The sequence below is a fragment of the Mixophyes fleayi genome, chromosome 4 (genome assembly GCF_038048845.1).
Source record: "Mixophyes fleayi isolate aMixFle1 chromosome 4, aMixFle1.hap1, whole genome shotgun sequence".
NCBI classification, from domain to species: domain Eukaryota; kingdom Metazoa; phylum Chordata; class Amphibia; order Anura; family Limnodynastidae; genus Mixophyes; species Mixophyes fleayi.
Genome location: NC_134405.1, coordinates 228,017,092 through 228,035,994, shown reverse-complemented (window position 1 = coordinate 228,035,994; position 18,903 = coordinate 228,017,092). Strand labels below are relative to the sequence as shown.

Sequence of the window (18,903 nt, the reverse complement as noted above, 5' to 3'; positions counted from 1 at the left end):
CCAGGATGTTAGCAGAAGTTTAAAATCAGACATGTGTGAAAATCACAACTTACAAACATGAAATCTGTTAAACAGACCTATTTTAATGAAACAAACTGGACTGCAAGCAAGGATTAATTTTATTAAATTATTCCTCATCTATAGAAAAAAAACAAAAAAAAACAAATTCAAAAAGCACCATAAACATTTCATACACAAAACACTTCTCTTTAGAAAATTCACAAATTGTTTTGTGCATCTCTTCAAATGCAGTCAGCAAGTCAAATCCAAAGCTATCAAGCATCTACAACCAGCATACGGCTATGTTCACACCAACATTTTCAATACGCTCTTCAATGAAGGTGTCAAAGAAAAAAGTAAAAATCGCCTGTAAAATGTATAGAAACTGCAAAATGTTTATTTATGCTTTGTATAGTACACAAACTTCCTGATTTATCACACGTTTCAAAGTGCAGTGAACTTCTCCTGCGTGGAAGAGAATATAATATATATTTTGAGTTTACAATGCGTCCAAATTGAGATGAATATAAAGGGTCACTGTTGGTGTGTGCCAGACGCATTGGAAATAAGCAAAGTGTTACAAATTGCACTTCCGCACATAACCTAGGATTTTTCTTTTCACATCTATTAACATGTATGTATTGTGACAATTTTGACGCTAGTGTGTACGTAGCCCAAATCCTTCAAAGCTCACAATATTAATGCATCACAGTAAAATAAAAAATTCTATTTGGCTCATACAAGTTTAAATAAATGTATATAAACAAAGTGACAGGGAATATTTGACATTTTAATTAGTTCAAGACCAATTTTTAATATACAAATTCATAAGCTGAACATTTGATTGTTTCACAAAAAAACCCCACAGTTTTGTGTAATATATATCCCATTTCTGTATAGTGAAAAAAAAATGTACAATTAGACATGGGTTATTGAAGTATATACATGTTCCCATGTGTTATGTTATACCTATACAATGCAACAAAAGCAACCTGCATTTCACATTCCTTTTAGATTTCAGCATTTATTAGAGTTACCACCATTTTACCCCTTGGGTGTGACATTTAAATTAAGGCGCTATTGTACTTTGATATGGAATTAAAGTCTGACTTATGAAATGGTTTGTTTTTACTCAATGGGGACTCTATACAGAATAGTAAACTGTATTATTTGTCCTGCAAAAGGGAAAGTTAAACAATTTTGTCGAAAACTGGAGTAAACTACCTCACAGACTTAACCACACATTTCAATATGGTCCATATAACTAGTAGCCACATTGCAGGGAGAGTGAGGGGGGGATTCAATTAGCTACAGTGGTGTCTCTGAAGTGTCCGAAAGACACTAATAAATCTCCGCTCATTCTTCCAAATGAGCAGAGATTTCTACTGTAATTGGTGGCAATGTGTTCGCGCACCCCATCGCCACCAATTTAATCTCCCCCATGATGTCTTGTACTATAAAATCTTATGGATCAATTCTGTCCAATCAAATCTGATAACTACCAGTTGTGTTAAGTTCAGGACCAGTCAGCTCTTTCCTATGTAGCCTACCCCTAGTATGGCCATATTGGACACAATCAAAATTGTTTGGCTTGATTACCAATCAGGATCATTTATGCATCCGATATCTTAATCAGCACTAACAAAAACAAATTTCATAATCTTATCACTAAATGACACGTATGTCGATATCATTAAGACAAAAACAATGTGGAAACATCTCAAACATTACATAAATATATCCTACAGAAACAAATTACTGAGTTACTCAGAAGGGCTGGTCATTAGAGTATATGTACTTAAATTGCATAGAGATTTGCATGTGTTCGGTAACTGTGGTGATATTTTTACACAAATATCCAAAGATTTAATGCCATATACCAAACCCAAATGAAAATGTATACGCTTTTCAATTGAGTTAAGCGTCATTAATACTGTACATATTTCTTTACACACTTATCAAATACATTTTGTATTGGTTAGAAGCCCATGCAGTAAAGCCTCTAAGAATGTGTTGTCACAAGCTTACCCACATTCTATTTCACAAAGTAACTGAAATACAAGTTGTAACCATTTCACCTTCATAACAGACCATTTATGCACAATACACTTCGAGATAGCCAAGTGTAGCTCATGCTATATGAATGGGTTGGTAGTGATCATTTCTACATTCTTCTTGCAAACAAAACACTGAAAACATTTACAGTATGCACTACACTGCATGGGGATTTGCCACTGATCGTTATGCAGTGCTATTGTATTCATAAATTGTCATGACAGGTCCAATAGGAACCATTGATTCCCATCACTGAGAAATGTCCATTCGGTCTAGCTCCAAAGTATTGGCAACAGTTTCCCCCAATTAAGGAAGATTGTCTTTAAGACAAAAAACAACACCTCCCTCTATCTTCTACAAAATATCAGCCTCAACTCTGTACTCTTCAGGCAATACACACGATATGTATGCAAAAGCACATTCATATGAAGCATTTTCAGACGTTTCCGAGAGTGTAGTTTAATCAAAGTTTCAGTTGAACAATCAAGAGAATGACTGGTATACAGAGCTGAAATGTGGATTTAACTTTACGTATGGAAAAGTCGCTTAGTCATCTAAAAGTGATTGCCATTTGTATGAATTTCAGAATCATAACAGCATCTAGGATCTATTGAAGTGATGCACTACCAAATAATAATTTAATGCAATCCAAAAGGAGGGTATTAATTGAAAAAATAAAAAAAATGGAAAAAATTCGGTTAAAGCCGCCACTAAGTAAATGTACTTGCATTACTACAAATGCTTCTAACACAGCTGCCCCTTTTTAATCAATTGTGTAAATTACCAAATTCTAATGTGAAAGTTATAATGAAATGAAGGAAAATAATTTCACATTTTTATCCTTTACCCCACTTTAAAAAATTCATGCAAAATTGTTTTCTTAAAACCTAAATTTCAAGTATGAAATGTCAAACAAAACCATTAATTGGTCGGTGAGCAGACTTGTTCAGGAGAGTTTTTTTCCACCCAATACAATGTGCTTCTAGCAAATGGTGCCCCATACAGTGGACTCAACCTCACGCAGTATGGCACAGCACATCAGGAAGCCAGACATTTGCATGGGCACTTCAGTTTAAGGGATATTGGTAATTAGCATAATGGCAATACTGATGTTGAATGTTCATTATGAATTCCCATAATCAGCCCTGAAGATTTATTCGCAAAGTTAGGCTGGGTACACACTATACAAAATATATCCCGATATCCTTAACAATTTTACAAACTATTGAAAAAAAATAAATATGGATAAACAACACATTTCAGCCAATGGTTATGACCGATTCAGAGCACAGATGTGAAGATGAATTGTGTAAAAAGATTGAGACTCTAACACACTCCTTAGAGATCTATGGACACTACTGATCATAAGTGCATACACTGCAGAATTGGAATGAGATTTTTAGTCTGGTATCAAATGAAACGATACAATGTGCTTTGGAACAATAACCGCCCAATGTTGGAGTGTACATACTAATGCGATATCAGGCCGAATGGTCGATTATAGTTTGATTGGCCCATTGATCAGCTGAAAACACTGTAGTGTGTACCCAGCCTTATATTTCACTAGGAGAGGAAAATGACAAAAATGTAATTAAAAAATAGAGGGGAAGAAAATAAAACAAAAATTAAAATAAAAGATCGACTTTTTAATGATCAAAGTGCTCTCACAAAAAACTGATGTCTGACTAAAGCAGAGTACAAGGGACACTCCACAGATATTTTTGGGAAGCAAAGATCTCCAAAAGTGGCTCTATTAAGGTGAAAAAAAATGCTTCAATGCAATAAAAAGGGGGTTAAGCAATGTAAATATGGATGGTACAAACATTACTCTTAAAAAAGTTAGAAAGGCAATAATATGGCACATATATTAAACCAACAGAACAGTTGTGGCACCATTCTTTCTTGAACAAAAAGTCTAAAAGTACTCACAAGTATTTTAATTTATAGCAGCATTTTACACAGAATGTGTTAAAAAAGTAGAAGAAAACAATGAGTTGAGTAACAAAAGATTTAAATTACAACAACAATCCTTTGTGCACTCACTGTAAATTTACTTGTTTGATTATTTACAAATAATGCATTTTTACACTGAATATAATGTTAATGCTGGAAGCAAAATTACAACTTATGTACAGATACTTGCGATTCAACTCATCTATACCATGCCTCCGTTTACGTTAATAGAAGGAAATGGAATTTGTAATGGGAGCTTTCCATGTCAGATTTTCTTCAATAAAACACTGAAGAGAGTCCAACCATTCACAGTTGGGAGGGAGACAATGCTCACACATACAAGTGGCTAAACTTGTACTAGTATCGGGAGCAACAAATAAAAACTAATGAAAAGTATTCTAGGAAGTTGCTAGACTTCAAAAGCTTGCAAATCATATAGGTGAGGTCTGAATAAATGGTATATTTTCCTTCTATGTGTTAAATTTCTTGAAAAACACCTTAAGTTTTTGCAAAATGTAGATAGCCCTGGCAAATATACTGTTTGTAGAGACAATTGTGGCAGACTGCTAAATGAACAAGGTGCTGTGCTAAACACATCCTTACCAATATATGTGGACAGAGTCTCATGAACTCTTAATTATATACAGATCAATGGTATTTAACCTGAGAGAAACTGCTTGCCATATGTCTCTATGAATGGGAGGCACATCCTAATGTTCTTCAAATCAACCCCATTAAGCACCACTTAGGTCCAAATAGTTTAAAACAAATGTTTAGATATTCTACTTCATACAAGGTTATTAGATAATGCATTTTGTTCCTGATTATTTGTCTACCAATATTAAATTTAAAAAAAAAAAAAAAAAAAAAAAGGAGGGGGAGGGTGGCCAAATTTTTCATTTCATTGACAGCCAAGGCTAAAGCCCTGAGCTCTTGGCTCTGCGTGTGTTATTAGCAAAGTTTAGACTTTACATGTTATGCATCTTTACATTTTTTCCTGGTTTTTTTTTTTCCTCCCCATAGATGGCGAGGGTGTTACAAATGCAGGCCAGATCATTGTTCACTATGGAGAAACTAAGTGCAACAGATGACAATACATGGATGGGAGAAAGTAGAAGATGCTCTATGTCAATATACCCTCATCTCCTTTGTTAATTATTAGTCTGTCATCTATTCACCTTTAAGAAGTGTAAAATGAAGGGCAGATGCAAAAAGATGCCTGTGAGCACAAAACCTTACTTTGCATGTTACAAAAACACTACCGCCTTACCTACACATTTCCCTATTAAAAGGAAAACAATGCCCCAAGCACCACATAGATACCATGCACATATCTTTCCCATTACTTCATTTATCCATAGCCAAAGACATTGAATGACAAAATAACCAGCCATCATTAGGCTAAAAGATTCCAGGTAAAATCGCATAAACGGAGTAGATGGCTTCTAACAAACGGCTGGTCAGAGGAAAGAGTGGATTCACTAATCTCCAATAGCAATAGATTTAAATTATACATATAGCAATGGCACCAGGTTTAAAAAGGCAGCCTTATTATTTAAATCCTCCATCAGCACCTTAACATAACGCTTGAAAAACATTATTCCACTCAGCACAAACTTGTTTCAATTTACCTTAATGGGCATTTATCACATCACAAGAAAAATCGGGAACAGACTACATTACAAGTAAATAGCTAAAATATAATAAGCCTTCAGAGGCCAAACCTGCAGCCTGGAATAACCAATAATATGATAATCCGCTTCTGGAGAACCCACACTTTGTTCTATTTAACCTAGTTTAACTCTACAGGAACACCCACATTTGTTACAAGTAAAGAACCTTTTATAGGCCCATCTTGTATCCAGCAGTAGCTAAAGCCCTTTCATAAATAGCAGGTGGAAAAAATTGACATGGCAAAGAAGCCACATTGATAATGGTAGTGACGGAACATAAGACAGGAAAAAAATGGCCATTTAAGGCATCTAAAAAAATCCATATGGCTTTTGTTTGATGAACACTATTTTACATGGTTAAAAAACTAAACAAAAAAAAACCCCAAAACACCTGTGGAAAAGTAAGAATGCAAAATGGTTTTAGCACATTTTGCAAGAGAATCCAGGTCTAATCATCAGGATGTCGGCATGAGAACACGAGGCCTTTCTCCCCACTGCTTGAGCAAGTTGTCTTGTAAAGTGCAGAGTTTTTATCTCACGGTTGATGGCAGGCTAGAAGTCTGTGCAGAAGTTACATACAGAGAAGTGTTGTCTGATAGAGGTGGGACCACAGAATTTCCATTAGTTGGGGAGCACCCCAATTTCAGTTTTTCCAAATATTCTGCATGCACTGGCTTGTGGCACTGCAAGACTTTCAGGGCATCTTCAACTTTAAACCACTCCCTCTTTCTCCCTAAAGAGAAAAAAATACAAATTTTGTTTAACGATTTCACTATACATTCCAATGCTGACCTGGAAACTCAAAATCAGACAATACTTCTTAAAAACTCACAATTCAGCAAAACACAATAAAACAAATGTTTTAAGATAGTAAAACTGATAAGTACGCTTTCTTGTAGATTGCAATCCATTTCCTTTTTACTACACTAGTTAAAATCTTGTGCTATTGGTTTCCATTTTTCAAGTTCTATGACCAGAGCCATAATGAGTGCAACCACCTAGGGCACAAAGCTATTTGCATTATACAACTATGTGCAACATGCCCAGCTGCAAAGCTAGCAGGAGGGTGCCAGCGGGATCAGGGTTGCGATCGCCCCCACATGTTTGTACAATAGGCTACATGCTGCCAATTCCAGTAGAGAGGCAGCATACAACCACTCATCACACGAGCGCAGGGGCAGCCACTTCATGTGCACACTGCACAGGAGCACCCCCTTGACTTCTGCTCCTCCTCCATGTCATGCACGACTCTCTCTCCTACTTTTCTTCTGTCTGCAGTCTTTCACCCCTCAGAGTGAGTGAGTGAGTGTGTGTGTGTGTGTGTGTGTGTGTGTGTGTACGTGTGTGTACGTACGTGTGTGTGTGTGTGTGTGTGTGTGTGTGTGTGTGTGTCAGCCCGTCTCTTCCCCTTCTGTGTGTTTTTCTCTGTCTGCAATTTTGGATGCGCATCTTTTAGCCTCACTTTGTGTCTGTCTTTAGTTTTTTGCAACTGTCTCCCCCTGTGTTTCTTTGCCAACCCTTTGTTTTATCCATCTACCCACCTTCTTTCATTTACTTCCCAACATCCACTTTTCCCTTGTGCATCTCACGCCTATCACTTCTCTTACCTTCTTGCTCCTCTTCTACTGACGTTGATGGAGTCCTGGTGGCTGCCGATCGGAAGAGATGTGGACGAACTTGAGTATGGCAGGTAAGCACAATCTTCTCATTTTAATCATTTTTTGCATATATTATATATCAAACTCATAACCCTATCAGCACATGTGCTTTTTTGATATGGATTCCACATTAAAGTTGCATGTACTAAAGGTAGACTTATTAAAGGATGAATAGCACTATTACAAGTGAAAATGGGAGGGTTTTTCTTTTTACACCTTGTACATCAAAGGTTTATTGCCAGCGATAACCCTGATGGAGCTAAGATACGCCAGCTTTTCATAAGTGAAGGCTTACCTTGTGAATTTACCTTTAATTTTACTTACACCACCACAATACATGTCTGTTATTGCCATCTCATGGTGCAATAAGATTAAAATAACTTCTAAAAAAAAATGCATTATTCACTTGAGTAAAGTATTTTTTATTGTATAAAAGGTTTCTGCATATTTTTCCAAAATAAAATTTGACATATTTATTGAAAAAAAAAAAAAAAAAAAATTGAAGTCCCAAATCTGGCAAGCTGACTCCCACATGCACATATCTGTAAAGACTGGCCTAGGAAAGTGGAAAATTAAGCCTTACCACACTCAGCCAGTAACGCTGTGGTAGCAGATTAACTTATTGATACGGAATTTTTACCACCATAATAAGTGGCATTGAAAACATTTATACATATCACCATGAAGGAGCTTGTAAATGATATAGATCTGACTTTATTTTTCTGTAATAAGCAACAGACGTCTAAACGAACATTATTAAATGGCCAGGGTGACTAATTAGATTAGTCTTATCAATATTATGTTACTATAATTAAAAATAAAAAGTTTGACTTTTTTTTTTAAGTGTAGTTCATGTGACAGAGGTCTTTAATACAGTATGGGACCTTAAAATATCAGACTTGCGATCACATAGCAATACAAGCTTCTCACATTAATGGACTCCACTCTCCTGTACTGATCCCAAGAAGCTACAGAGGAGAAGCAGTCAGGCCAGAATACCAGTTTCAAGGTAAGTGGGCCTTCAGTCAACAACTTTAGTGCCACTGACCCTTCAGTGTTGTGGAACACAAAAAAAAAACCAAAAAAAACAAAAAAACAAAACAAAAAGCTGGATTTTTTTCAAGCCTGACATACTAATGTCTGATTTGTATTGTTTCACCCCGATGTTATTTTTTTGTAACACTGTTATTTGATTTAACAGCGAGTGAAAGGAGAAACAAAGGAGACCCATAGGTTGCACTGTATACAGCCAGCCATATAATACACTTATAAACCTGTCATAATACCATACCTCCCAACATCCAATTCCCTGACAGGGGGTGTGGCCACATCTCTATAGGGGTATGAATTTAAAGTGCTAGGCTGTGCATTAGCCATCTCCCTTCTCCAACATTTCCACCCATGGGACAAACATGTCCCAAGCCAGGACAGTGCTCTAATTTCGAGACGGTCCCAACTGAAATCGGGACAGTGGGGAGGTATGCAATACAGTTGTGGAACTGTCATTATAGCGATGAGCTGCTGGTTGTGCGGGTTTGCTTTGTGATAGCTAACATTTGTTAGAAAAATGTTTTCTTCCTTTTTTATTCTACACACTGAGCTGTAAACTAGGGCAGTGTGGCCTCAGGGCACAGTGCCGAGCGTTTGTCATGGCTAGGAAAAAGCCCTTACACTTAGCCAGATGGGGGCGCTATTGCTCGCTCTCGCCCAAGGCAATAAAATTTCTAGCTACGGCTCTGCCTGTGACATTTGTGTGTTCTATTTGTTAAAAAGGAAATTGGAGACAGCATTTAATGCAGAGCACTGCTTTACTACATATTTCATTGAGCCCAAATGACTGCATATTCATTCACCATGCTATACTGTCCAAGGTAGGCTTCCTGCCTCTAGCCTGCACAGAATGAGAGCTGTAAGGTATAGCGATTGTAAGCCCTTTTCTTTAGTAGTTTGCCTGCTCCAACGGCCAGCTTCCTTTACACTTCACCATGTTTTAGAAGGGATAAGGACTACTTGTCTTGGAGACTCAAAACAAACACCAGGGGAGGTAGCAGGTTGAAAAGCATATGAACAAGTTACCCAATAAATCTGAACGTAAATAAACAAAAAGTGCTTACCAATATTCACAGAATCTTCCCAGTCTTCCAAGACTTCAGTGACCGTGAGAACATACACATACGTCCTGTGCTTCCTATCTTGGTTCTGCTTAAATACGAGAAGTAAAAACAAACAATATCCATGATTTAACAGAACTTTATAGTTCTTCAGTCAGTGTTAAGCCAAATCACACCTACAAATGTTGTATTAAAGAACCTTTGAAACAGTCCTGTGCCAAGGATCAAACGCGTCAATCATGAAAGGGTCTACATGAAAATTCTCCCAAGTTGATCGGCTGCGTGTGTATGACTATATACAATTGGAAGGAACATTTCACTTGCAGACTGTAGATGAACCCTCACAAAAACTGCAAGTGTAAAGCTGGCTACTTAAATCTGGAGAATATCCCTTACTTGTTGCTTTTTCACATTTATACTATCACTGCTATTATGCATAGAGTTTGGATTTAAGATATGCCATGTGACTTTATATTTTAGCAGTCGCTTGTAAGTATACTGTTTTGAAAAATCCATCGTTGCATATACCTATGCTAACCTGTTGGATATCTATGGAACTTGTAGCATCTATATAGGACTATGATCTGCTTAGCTGCAGGCATTTCTAGCTGCGATACAACAAATTAAACTGCATGGTTTAAGTAGAATTGGCTCCTTACACCATTTTTCATGAACCCTCATTATCACATTTATTCAGATGTTTGACTTTGATGAATATAAAAAAATGTACATCTATTGGGATGATACTAAATATTTTACAATAAAATTTATAAGAGAAACCAACTCTAAGTCATTGATTAAATTATGGGATAATTCCAGGGTTCTCCTCAATTGGTTTATTTATATAATACTGTCCTTTCACATTTGCTGTTGGTTTTTCCATTGGAGGGAGCTGGCAAAATCCCTCATTTAATAGCTGCGTCCTTGAGCGTTGGAACCTGGTTGTGTTTTACACAGTTTTGGATTTACAATAGCATCGGACTCCATGTTTTTTCTTCTATTAAATAGCAACTCCAGCTCAAACACTATCTTGTCCAATTTAATTCCATAACTGGTACATATATGAAGTTATGATTTCTGAATTGAACAAACCAAACAGGTGGTCCTATTGAAAACACTTAGGGTCTAGGTATTTTAGCAATGTCTAAATAAAGGTGGAGACAGTATTTAAAACCACGGATTAAGAATGAAGCAAACAAGACTACCCTATTTGTAGCGTCAAAGGAATTAAAGGACAAGAAAAAAAAAAAAACAAAGAAAAAAAAACGACCATTCAATGCACTTATAAAATGTAAACATTCACCTCAAAAATTCCCAGAAGTCTTCCCAACTTCCCCTTTACTCCAGCCTGTGATGAAAAGAAGACATACATCATGTAAAAAGCTTGTTGTGAATATTATTCTCTCACATTAACATGAAGTTTGTGTGTATGAAACCCTTCAAACAGTCTGCGAATCATTTACAAGTATCCCTAAGGTATTATCATACCTCATCCTCCCAGATAGAAACAAACCAGTATGTGCCCTAATCCACTTATGGCATGTTTATGTCAGATGAAGCCACACACTCCTGAATGACATCTCTTTTGGCACCAGAAATTAAGACAGTGAAAATCTGGATTGTCTAGTGGAAATTGGGAATGATTGACCGGCATGGGTAGTTACATCCAGGCATAACAGTTTGATGTGACCAGACACCTATAATTAAATAGAGTATGATTTATGCAGCATAGCCAGGCAGGCTCACTTTAAGGCAACTAAGGATCAGAACATCTGAATGAGGGGTGGGGAGGCGAGTTCCTGTCATCAATCCCATGTGAGGAGACAAATCTGGAACTATTATAAGAACATGGTTGGTAACAGTATAGCTACAGCAAGTGTAAAACACAAATATCAGATACAAGTTCTTTCAATACACAAGTGTTTAATATTTAACGTTATTAGTAGCTTTTAGATTAGCTATAAAGGGTTAACATGTCTGCAGTGCTGTACAGAGTATGGATATCTACAGGGCAATGGCACAACTACATCACTTTAACATTTAGACAACAGGGATGAGAACACTGCTCACAAGAACTCGCCATCTAAAGCATATTTTTTTAAAAAAAGATCTTTAACAGACTACTATTTATTTTTAAACTTGAGAAATTTTTTATTAAGTTTTAAAATAAACCCCCCCACCCAAAAAAAAACCCAACCTGTTTTTATTTTAAAATTACTAGTGAAAGCACATCACTGAAACACTGGATACAAAGTCTTTACTACTACTACTACTATATTCATTTGAATTGGGTTAGATTTTCAGTCTGACATTTATGTAAAACAAGACTGCCTGCCACACTGACTCAATTCACCAATTGTATATCTAGTGGAACTAAGGCTGCACAAAGAAGCCAAGATCTCTCACCACATCTCACCTGCTCTACCCTCCAGTGACTATCACAAAGGCAGCTACTTTGCGATAGTGACCATAGACGAGATAGGTGTTTATCGTGAATACTGTTCTAGCAGAACACTTGTAATCAATGATTACTGTTAAATATGCCCCATAGTCCTCCTATGTTGAACCACCCCCTCAATAAACAGTCCAGGAGAGAGTCCTATGGGAGTGACGCCACCTTCCAGGTAAGGAGGTGGTCCATTAAAGCCACATTATAGAATGGAGTATTATCTTAAAAAAACAAACAAAAAAACATTATGAAGTACACATGTAAAAGGAACTAGAAGAGCTTGTCAAGTTTTTACATTGGGATTGGTCAAGCTGCGTTTTTAAAGTGATCTGTGTGTTGTGGTGTCAATACTGCAAGAGATGCGAGGTGTGTATAAAAGGGGGTGGGGTAGGTGTTCAGCCTGCTGTTTATTAGAGGATACCACATATAAAGGGTCTTAAAATTTGCCTGGCTTCTTGATTCTAAAAATAAATTGTAAAAAAACCAAAAACACACAAACATATAAAATGACTAGTTATACGTTATCTAGAAACTGATCTTATATTTTATAGTAGGGGATAGCTTATTTCTTTACAATACACAAGTCATGTTTGTTAAACATTTAAACACATCTCACAGAAATTTATAAAAAAGGTATTTACAGTACTTAAAGATCTAATGCAAGTTTAACCAAAGATACTAAGCAGTACACATTGTAATGCAGTTAGAAGCAAATACCTTAAAAAAAAAGAAAAAGTACATTTGTATTTATATTGTCAGAAAAGTGCATCACAAACTACAAGCCTATGAAGCTTAACTTTTAAAGATAAAATGCCTGACTTTAACTCTTCTTAAAATTGGGCAGCTCATTTGCAAAGAAACTCAACGCGTTACCTTTTCTTAAGTTAATACACAACTGAATAATCAACAGTTTCACTAAATGAACAGAAAGTTAGTATGCTTATCTACCTTTAAACACTGCAAGGTTAAAAAAAAAAAAAAAAAAGCGCAATACAATCAAGGTCATGCTAGTGGAGACTGCAGAATATAAATTGCTAGGAATATTGTTGTGTAACTGCAATATAAAGAACAGATCTTGATCTCCATTACTGCTCTAATGTTTCCATTCATTTACTATTGTGATATGGGTCAATGAACCCTTTAGATTACTTCCAATGTCCCCTGCATAGCACTAACCCATTTCAGTTTGCTGTCCTGTATTCTGGTCAGAGTACCATGAAATCAATTGAATATTGCCACATGTTTGCATAACGGCCAAATCAATAAAGACTGACGCAAGTATATGCAAAATGCTTTTATTATACCTCTTCGTAGACCTCTCTCACTGCAGCTCCACCAGGCTCCTCCTCTGGCTCCATCCCTCCTCCTGGTACAATCCATTGATCTGGGTAACGACTGCTGCTGACTAAGAGTATCTGTAAGATTGTAAACAGATGGCAACGTTTATGCTTCATTTATAAACAAAGTACGAATATTTAGTAAAAAGACAGCAAACATTTATTCTTAACCCTAAACATAACATACAAATCTGCATATACTAAATACAAATTCAAAACAGCGCTTTTACATTTTTTATTAGCTATAGGAGCACAGTATTCCCTTTTATCAACATCTACTGTACACCGTATATAAACTCAAAAACAAACATTTGATATTCTTCAGGACCTCCTTTTATTAAATATATTTTTTCTAGCTCAATTTTAAGCTTTAGCTATGATGTTCTATAATTTATCTTAAAGGTTTACTATGTCTTCACAAATCTGTTTATACATTTTTTGCTGCTGCTAATTTTTAATGTGCCAAATAATTGGCTGGACAGCTAAGACAGTGACAAGATAAGTGAAAACATTGATTTATATAGCGCCACTAATTCCACAGCGCTGTACAGAGAACTCCTTCACATCAGTCCCAGCCCCATTGGAGCTTACAATCTAAATCCCCAAACTTACACACACACACACACACACCCCGAGAGAGACTAAGAGCAATTTTAATAGCAGCCAATTAACCCACCAGTATGTTTTTGGAGTGTGAGCGGAAACTGGAGTACCCAGAGGAAACCCACGCAAACACAGGGAGAACATACAAACTCCTCCACACAGATAAGATCATGGTCGGGAATCGAACTCATGACCCCAGTGCTCTGAAGCAGAAGTGCTAACCACTAAGCCACCGTACTGCCCGACACGAAAGAGTACACAGGGTCCTGGTTGGAAGAGATCTTACAATTTAGTGGGGGAAAACACCACGACAGAGACAAGCATGGAGTGTCTGAACATTGAGACAGAAGGGAGGTTGCATCAGTGGAACTAGAATAGGAGGTGGGTTTGCAGAGCATGTTTAAAAAGACTCAGGCATGGGAAGAGAGAATAGGCATGGTAAGGAATACCAAGGCAAGAATGAGAAATGGTTAGTAAACTGCATGTCCAGACCAGATCTAAGAGGGTATTATAGAGTATTTCGATAGTAGGTTTGAGACGTGTGATGGTGGGGGCACTGCTGAGGGCTTTATAGGGAAGGGTAACTTGAATTGCATTTTGGAAGATACAGTGAGCCAGTGTAGTGATTTATATAGTGCTATGGTGGATGTGGATCAGATGAGTGAGGTGATGTCAGACAGGAAGAGGTTGCAAAAGTCGAGGTAGTAGATGAAAATGGATAAGTTTTGATTGTATTTCTTTTAAAAACTTATACTAAAAATATTGCAAAGGAAGGAGGCGCCAGGAATGTGAAGTAGACTGAATGGGAGAAGTAAAGACTGGGTGATTTGAGGAGAGGTACAGATTCTGAAGAGGAAAAACAAGCCATGTTTAGACACGTTGAGTTAATGTGAGAGAAAATTAGTTCACCAAGAGAAGAGGAATACAGTAAGAAAAGCAGAGTCCAGAGAACAGTCTTATGGGACCTCAAAATATAGTGGGAGTGGAGGCAGAAGATGTGCCAGAAGTAGAGACATTGAAGGAGAAGTTTGATAGGTAGAAAGTGAACGCTGTCCCAAAGGATGTGCAAAAGAAGGTGATAAATAGTGTTGAAAGCAACACAGGTCCACAAGGATGAGTATGGACAGGTAAAAATAGACTTCGCTGTAAGCAGATTTAAGAACTCAGATCTCTCACTTTGGGAGGACAGTCTCAATGAAAGGCTGTGTTTAAGCAGGAAAAGGGATAATTATGCAGTTGTACATAAGCTGCTCAAGTAGTTTGGATTCAAAGGAGGGGAGAGAAATAAAGTAGGAGTTGGAAAAAGAAACTGGGGCAAGAAATGACTTTAGTACTGTTGAGATGAGCACGTTTAAAAAGGAGGTTTGGATGTTCCAATTGAGAGAAACGTTAAAGACTAATCATGATTAAATATGAGCAGGTTTCAAAACGAATTAGAGCCAATTTAATTTTTACCCAAATTGTAAGATAGATATATTGTCACCTCCCTATATTTTAAGAGATACCCGTTAATCAAAAACTGTTCATCTAAGTTAGTATCTTTACAACTAGTTGGTATTCCTTGCTTTTAATTTATTTTCATTGCCTTCTTTGCTGTGTTCTACCAGCTTACATAAAAATATGGCTAACAAGCACAAAAGGAATAAAGAAAGAAAAGTTACATGGGCTGCATAGAGGAACAGTTGTTGCTGCATTGCTTGGGTCATGGAATTCATTCCGACCAGGGCCCTTGTGTGGTGTTTGGACCTCCCAGAGAAGACCCACTCAGTTTTCTCCTAGAGAATTGACAAAATGGACCGTAGTGTGTGGCAAGGACTGATGTGAATTATTACATATTCTCTATAAAGAGGTAGGTGTAATATGATTGATAATATAAGTTTTACAATAGGTTATTTTTAAGCAGAGTAATCTGAGAATTAATGTAGTCATACCAGAACTTCATAAAAACTAGTACTGTAGAAAATGAACTACCCAACCCCCCAGAAAAAAAAATTGATTGCAACTAGGCTATGCCAATAAGCAGAAATTGAGGCACTGATTTTAAAGAGGAAGTCAAAAATTGAGCTCATTTCAGACGTACCATAAGTATATACTCTCCATCATATTTCAAAACTATTTTGGACAAGGCTGACTATCTAAAATTATGTTTTGCTATGGGTGTGTACTGTTTGACAGAATGAAAACACATAGAAAAAAAAAAAAAAAAAAGTAATTATTCAACCAGTAGCAAAAGAAAATCCCCCCCAGTACACTTACGTATGTAAACAATAGGTTGAGATATGATCCTTTTGGAAACCAACCTCCCTCGCCCATGTCAATGCAGCTTCAGGTGGCTCATTTACGCTACAGTGCTACTGAAGTGTGTTACAATTTGTCCAATGATGCTTTCCAACTGAGCACTATTTAAAGCTCTGAACAAATAACTGCATTTAAAAAAAAGGGATAAAAGTTACGTTTGATATACAGGCCCAGATGAACTTATCTACACATATACTGCTAGGCCGTAGCAACAGTACGCAAAGGAGTGATCAATGCAGTATTACATTTGTATTCCAGAACAGATTTCCCCACTTAGTAGCGATGCAAAAATTGTAGGCATCATAAACAGAAAAAAATTGGTAAGTGTTAGCTAAAATCTTCAGCAATCAAGTAAACGGCTTAAATTGTGAGCCGACACAGGATGTTAAAACATATTTAATTTGCAATTTACTTTTTGAAGTCCTACTGAATGTACTTAAATCACTGTCAATAGTAGAGATGGGCGGGTCCGGTTGTCCGAGAACCGAACCCACCCGAACTTTGGGTATCCGAGTACCGAGCTGAGCAGCTCGGTACTCTCCCGCCCATTCCGAATCCAAATCGAGGCCGAACGTCATTGTGACGTCGTCGGATCTCGGGGCTCGGTTCTCGCGATACTTCAACTTTATAAATACACGCCTCCACAGCAATCCATCGCCATTTGACAGAGGGAGAGAGCAGGGTGTAGTCATAGGCTAATTAGAGCAGGGACAGAATACAATATTGTTCTTGCAATTGCTCTAACCAAAATCGCTAGTGCAGAGAGGAGGATAGAGGTTTATTATTTTTTCTTCATATTTGGCACTCCCCAGCGCTTTTGGGGTGTCCCCCATAATTGTGCATAAATATTTCTGGCTGTCAAAAGTCATATCTGTCAGCAGTATCTACTAAATAATTTTTAGCACTCCTCAGTGCTTTTGGGGTGTCCTCCCTAATTGTGCATTAATATTTCTGGCTGTCAAAAGTCATATCTGTCAGCAGTATCTACTAAATAATTTTTAGCACTCCTCAGTGCTTTTGGGGTGTCCTCCCTAATTGTGCATTAATATTTCTGGCTGTCAAAAGTCATATCTGTCAGCAGTATCTACTAAATAATTTTTAGCACTCCTCAGTGCTTTTGGGGTGTCCTCCCTAATTGTGCATTAATATTTCTGGCTGTCAAAAGTCATATCTGTCAGCAGTATCTACTAAATAATTTTTAGCACTCCCCAGTGGTTTGCGCTCAGAATGGATTCAAAGCAGTCCACATATGATCTGAATGAGCAACCAGGTTCTGTCACCAGTCCTGATGTTAGTGTTCCCAGTACGTCATCTGGCCAAGGCGATGTCAAACAACAGAGTGTTTTCAAATTAGTGCAAAAAACAAAAACCAAAAATTTACTGTATTGAAGCGAAAAAGTGTAACTGAGCAAAAGTTAAGTGACGATAAAAAAAAAATTGCAAGCATGCCATTCTACACACGCAGTGGCAAAGAGAGAATGAGGCCTTCACCTTTGGCTATTAGTGGCAGATCCCAAAAAGTTACCCAGCCTACAATTGGTGCACAACTACTGTTACGAGTCAAAGCCGAGCTGCAAGATAACAGTGAGGCATTACAGGAGAATATTTGCTCTGATTCACAAATGACAACAATCCCTGTGGAGAGTCCATCCAACAGTGGGATGTCTAATCGTGAGCATTCTGCTGATGTGTGCCTTAATAGCCCGAGTGTAGCCGGTGATACCCAAATTGAGGATGCCACTTTGGAATTAGAAGAGGATGAGGGGGAGATTTGTGTAGGCGACGAGGGCGCTAATGATGATGTTGATGATTATGATGCAGACAGATACCAAATTGCCTTTCTCAATTTCTATTTATATTCTAGATTATATAACGGCTGAATTTTTTTCTATTTTACTCCTAGTGGAGAGAGGATCTGATGCAGACAGATACCAAACTGCCTTTCTCCATGTCAATTAATATTGTACAGTCTATAATGGCTGAATTTTTTAGTATTTTATACAAGTGGAGGGGGGCCTAGAGAGACAGAAACCAAACTGGCTTTCTCCATGTCAATTAATATTGTACAGTCTATAATGGCTGAATTTTTTGGTATTTTATACAAGTGGAGGGGGGCCTTGAGAGAAAGAAACCACACTGGCTTTTTCCATTTCTTTACATATAACTATAAGTGTAGGGTGTAATATACATTCAAAGACGATGGCTGCATTGCCAATATGCATAGATGGAGAGGAAGACAATCTGTTTTGTGTGTAGAATAGGCCTACCAACGAAGAATTAAACTGTTTTTTTGGATGATTTATTACCTCAACAATTAGATTACTTGTCTCTAAAACAGTTGGAGCACTAAATTGGGTTAATTTAGGCCCAAAAACATGGATTTTCCAAAAAAATAGCAAAACAAAACCAAACAAAACCAAAACCAAAACACGCAATGGCAGTTTTGCAAAACCAAAACACGACGGTAATCCAGATCCAAAACCGAATCCAAAACCAAAACACGGGGGTCAGTGACCATCTCTAGTCAATAGTAAGGGACTTTACAATTTTCTTCTTTCAATACTTTTCTAATTTAATATTTGGATATAAAACCATATTATTTATAATAGTGGCATCAGAGTGGCACAGTACTTTGAATCAATGCCTCTGAATGCTGGTGATTTGGGCTCTATCTGCACAGTTTGTGGGATGAAATTAACGAAAACCCACACAATTTCATGGAGAGGACATCATTGGCTAAATGACTGACTCAATGGTGTTTGTGTG

General features: G+C 37.2%; 1 protein-coding gene across 2 annotated transcripts; it reads right to left on the bottom strand.

Moving 5' to 3' along the window:
• Positions 1-491: 491 nt before the first annotated feature.
• On the bottom strand, positions 492-13,321 carry NUDT4 (nudix hydrolase 4). Of its 2 annotated transcripts, none has more exons than XM_075209398.1 (4): positions 13,204-13,321; positions 10,754-10,798; positions 9,454-9,541; positions 492-6,414 (listed from the first exon to the last, which is right to left on the bottom strand). In XM_075209398.1, exons 1-4 carry the CDS (start codon positions 13,255-13,257, stop codon positions 6,212-6,214), a joined length of 390 nt encoding a protein of 129 aa, XP_075065499.1. In that variant the 5' UTR covers positions 13,258-13,321; the 3' UTR covers positions 492-6,211. The 2 variants fall into 2 exon arrangements, with proteins under 2 accessions (XP_075065499.1, XP_075065500.1); XM_075209399.1 differs by having other exon boundaries at positions 9,454-9,538.
• Positions 13,322-18,903: the final 5,582 nt, after the last annotated feature.